The sequence below is a fragment of the Sinocyclocheilus anshuiensis genome, unplaced genomic scaffold (assembly GCF_001515605.1).
Source record: "Sinocyclocheilus anshuiensis isolate Anshui unplaced genomic scaffold, SAMN03320099.WGS_v1.1 scaffold1799, whole genome shotgun sequence".
In the NCBI taxonomy this organism is placed as follows: domain Eukaryota; kingdom Metazoa; phylum Chordata; class Actinopteri; order Cypriniformes; family Cyprinidae; genus Sinocyclocheilus; species Sinocyclocheilus anshuiensis.
Genome location: NW_015552692.1, coordinates 182,134 through 186,472, shown reverse-complemented (window position 1 = coordinate 186,472; position 4,339 = coordinate 182,134). Strand labels below are relative to the sequence as shown.

Sequence of the window (4,339 nt, the reverse complement as noted above, 5' to 3'; positions counted from 1 at the left end):
GTGTGTGTATATATATGTGTGTGTGTGTATATATATGTGTGTGTGTGTGTGTGTGCAGGCTACCCTCCGTTCTGCTCAGAAACTCCTCAGGAGACCTATAAGAAGGTGATGAGCTGGAAGGAGACGCTGGTGTTTCCTCCGGAGGTGCCGATCTCGGAGCGAGCGAAAGCTCTGATCCTGCGCTTCTGCTGCGAGGCCGACCATCGCATCGGAGCCGCCGGCGTCGACGAGATCAAGAGGAACGGCTTCTTCGAGGGCGTCGACTACGATCACATCAGGTCTGACTGAGTAGAGCGCGTGTGTTTGATCGTGAGTTCCTGATCTGACGAAGATTCACTTCTCATTCGCAGAGAGAGACCCGCCGCGATCCCCATCGAGATCAAGAGCATCGACGACACGTCCAACTTCGACGAGTTCCCCGAGTCCGACATCCTGCAGCCCACCAGTGAGACACTTACGTTTAACTCATTCCTACAAACATGAGCGCTTCAGAGCCAATTACATCAAGAAGGGGCAACAAATGTTTTATTAAAGTAAATAAAATTAATGCTTAAATAAATGTAATGGGCAAACAGTTGATTGAAATGAAAAGGAAAAATTGTATGAAAATTAAGTAAAATTATTAAAAAAAAAAATTCGTCTTGATATAATTAATTTTGAAAATGTTTTCCTTTTCATTTTAATCAACTGTTTGCCCATTACATTTATTTAAGCATTAATTTTATTTACTTTAATAATACATTTGTTGCCCCTTCTTGATGTAATTTATTTTGAGGCATTAATTTATTTAACTTACTTTATTATTATTTTTTCTTCTTGATAGAATTAAAGTAAGTTTAATAAATTAATGCCTCAAAATAAATTACATCAAGAAGGACAAATTATTCAAATAATTATTCATATAAATTCAATTAAAAATAAACTACATCAAGGAAAGTTTGAATTTTTACCAATTAATATTTGTATTTCAAACACAATTTTTTTTTGCAGAACCCTAATTATATCTGTCATTACAGACAAAGGTTAATGACGTTAATAACATATTAAATCAAGAAGAAAGCTTTTAAATTGAATTCATTCTTCAAAATAAATTACATCAAGAATGAAAAATTGTTCATTATCAATGTAAATAAATGCTGTAAGATTAATTACATCAAGAAGGGCAAATTAAATAATTATTAAATTAACACTTTAAAATGAATTAAATCAAGGACAAATTTAATTAAAGTAAATTAATTAAATTAAATTAATTCTTCTAAATAAATTAAATTAAATAATTTGTCCTTATTGGTGTAAAAGAAGCACAAACTAAATACTTATTAAATTAATTATTCAACATAATTTGCACCAAGAAGCAAAAATGTAATGAATTAATTAAAGTAAATTAATGCTTCAAAATAAATGACATCAAGAATTAAAATTTTAAACCTTTTAAAATTAAAAATGAATTGAAGTAGAAACAATTATATCATTAAAAAGTTATTAATATAACATTATTATAATAAAAACTGCCTTGTGTGCCGTTTAGAAGTTTGTTGTTAATTGTAGAATCGTTAATTGTAGCCTTTAATATTATAGTAGCGTAACTGACATGTTTCCCTGAATAATTCACAGCAATAGTTGAGAGATTTAATTAAATTAATTAAATATATATATATATACACTGCCGTTCAAAAGTTTGGGATCAACAAGATTTTTAATGTTTGTTTTTTTTTTTTTTTAAAGAAGTCTCTTTTGCTTTTCAAGGATGGATTTATTTGATCCAAAATAGAGAAAAAACAGTAATATTGTGAAATATTATTATAATTTAAAACAACAGTTTTCTATTTTAATATACTTTAAAATGTAATTTATTCCTGTGATGCAGAGCTGAGTCTTCAGAGTCACATGATCCTCCAGAAATCATTCTGATTTATTTTCAATATTAGAAACAGTTCCTTTTTTCAGGATTCTTTGATGAATAAAAAGTTAAAAAGAACGGCGTTTATTCGAAATATAAATCTTTTCTGTCAATATAAGTCTTTACTATCATTTCTTTTTATCAGTTTAACACACGCTTGCTGAATAAAAGTATTAATTTCTTTAAATTCTTAAGAAAATTACTGATCCCAAACTTTTGAACGGCAGTGTATGTATCTCCAGATGAATCGAGAATCACATCACGTGTGAATCGAATATTGTGAGTCGTGAAGCTCGTGTGAATCGAATCGGGTAAGTCGTGATTCACGTGTGAATCGAATCGCGCGAGTCGCGAATCACGTGTGAATCGAATCTTGTGAGTCGTGAAGCTCGTGTGAATCGAATCGGGTGAGTCGTGATTCACGTGTGAGTCGTGATTCACGTGTGAATCGAATCTTGTGAGTAGTCACGAATCACGTGTGAATCGAATCGTGTGAGTCGCGAATCACGTGTGAATCGAATCGTGTGAGTCGCGAATCACATGTGAATCGAATCGTGTGAGTCGCGAAGCTCGTGTGAATCTAATCTTGTGAGTCGCGGATCACATGTGAATCGAATCTTGTGAGTCGCGAATCACATGGGAAGCGAATCTTGTGAGTCGCGAATCACGTGTGAATCGAATCTTGTGAGTCGTGAAGCTCGTGTGAATCGAATCGGGTGAGTCGTGATTCACGTGTGAGTCGTGATTCACGTGTGAATCGAATCTTGTGAGTAGTCACGAATCACGTGTGAATCGAATCTTGTGAGTCGCGAATCACATGTGAATCAAATCTTGTGAGTCGCGAATCACATGGGAAGCGAATCGTGTGAGTCGTGAAACTCGTGTGAATCTAATCTTGTGTCGCGAATCACATGTGAATCGAATCGTGTGAGTCGCGAATCACATGTGAATCGAATATTGCGAGTCGCGAATCACATGTGAATCGAATCTTGCGAGTCGCGAATCACATGTGAATCGAATCGTGTGAGTCGCGAATCACATGTGAATCGAATCTTGTGATTCGCGAATCACATGGGAAGCGAATCTTGTGAGTCGTGAAACTCGTGTGAATCTAATCTTGTGTCGCGAATCACATGTGAATCGAATCGTGTGAGTCGCGAATCACATGTGAATCGAATCGTGTGAGTCGCGAAACTCGTGTGAATCGAATCTTGTGAGTCGCGAATCATGTGTGAATCGAATCTTGTGAGTCGCAAAGCTAGTGTTTGAACACTGTTCTGTTGCTCTGTGGAGGTCCGGCGGTGGCGAGCAACCATCACCCGGAGTCGGACTACAAGAACAAGGACTGGGTCTTCATCAACTACACCTACAAGCGCTTCGAGGGCCTGACAGCCAGAGGAGCCATCCCCGCCTACATGAAGAGCGGCAAACGGTGAATCCTGAGCGATTCTGAAACGCTTAACGTGGATGCAACGTATGCACGCGGATACGTGGTTTACGTCGTTTACGCTTTGATCTGAACATAAACAACGTATCCGCGTACATACGTTGTTTGGGGGATCGTCTTATAATCAGGGTCGTCTTATATTCGGGCCAATACGGTATGTGATACTCTCCAAAATGTTCAGATATTCATACAACTAAATATTCTGGGGGCCATGAAATATTAGTGAAAATCAGCAACAACGCTGGCGGTGGCTGGCAACTTTTTTAAAAAACGCTGGCGGGGAAAGAGTTAATAAAGCATATTTAATGCACAGACAAGCAGATATGAGCCCTAATACGAACGCAACACATTTAATTACGCGTTAAGCGTTTTCCTCTCATAGAAAACCGTTATAAGGAAAATAATGTCTAAAGTGGCTTAATGCATTAAGACAGTGTTTTTAAATGACCAAACTCAGTAAACACATTATTAATAAATTATACTATGTAAAGACAAACTTAAGTTTGGTCTTTTAAAACACTGTTTTAAAGCATTAAGCCACGTTAAGCGTTTTCCTCTCATAGAAAACCGTTATAAGGAAAACGTAATTAAACGCGTTGCGTTCATATTATGGCTAATATCTGCTTGACTGTATATAGTATGATTTATTAACAATGTTTATTGAGTTTGATAATTTAAAATACACTGTTTTAATGCATTAAGCCACGTAGCGAACAAATCATCAATCAACACTTGGCTTCGTTTTCACTTTACATTCATGTCTGAAGATCATCAGAATCGAGTTTTTATGCTGAAAAAGCTTTTGTGGGTACGTTTTAGCAGATCTAATACCAAAAAAAACGCTTGTTTTTTCTATAAACGCGTCAGTTTTGAAACGTTAGCTCTTCACTTAAAATTAACCATGTTTTTTTTTACTACAAATAAAACCAAAAAATCATGGTTACTGTAGTTAAACCATGGTAATCACAAATTAACCATGGTCTTGCTACACT

The 4,339-nt window shown here is 35.9% G+C and overlaps 1 protein-coding gene across 2 annotated transcripts in view; it reads left to right on the top strand.

Moving 5' to 3' along the window:
* stk38b (serine/threonine kinase 38b) overlaps positions 1 to 3,742 on the top strand; it is a 15,253-nt gene extending 11,511 nt beyond the window's left edge. Inside the window, exons 11-14 of one of the 2 annotated variants that reach the window (XR_001631803.1) lie at positions 59 to 278; positions 351 to 445; positions 3,194 to 3,387; positions 3,531 to 3,742. Coding sequence is in view for 1 of the 2 variants with exons in the window: in XM_016459350.1 (XP_016314836.1) it covers positions 59 to 278; positions 351 to 445; positions 3,194 to 3,336 (458 nt within the window). In the remaining variant the exon portion in view is untranslated. Of the gene's footprint in view, positions 1 to 58; positions 279 to 350; positions 446 to 3,193; positions 3,449 to 3,530 lie in introns of those variants that run through there. The other variant, XM_016459350.1, reaches the window with a different exon arrangement.
* Positions 3,743 to 4,339: the final 597 nt, after the last annotated feature.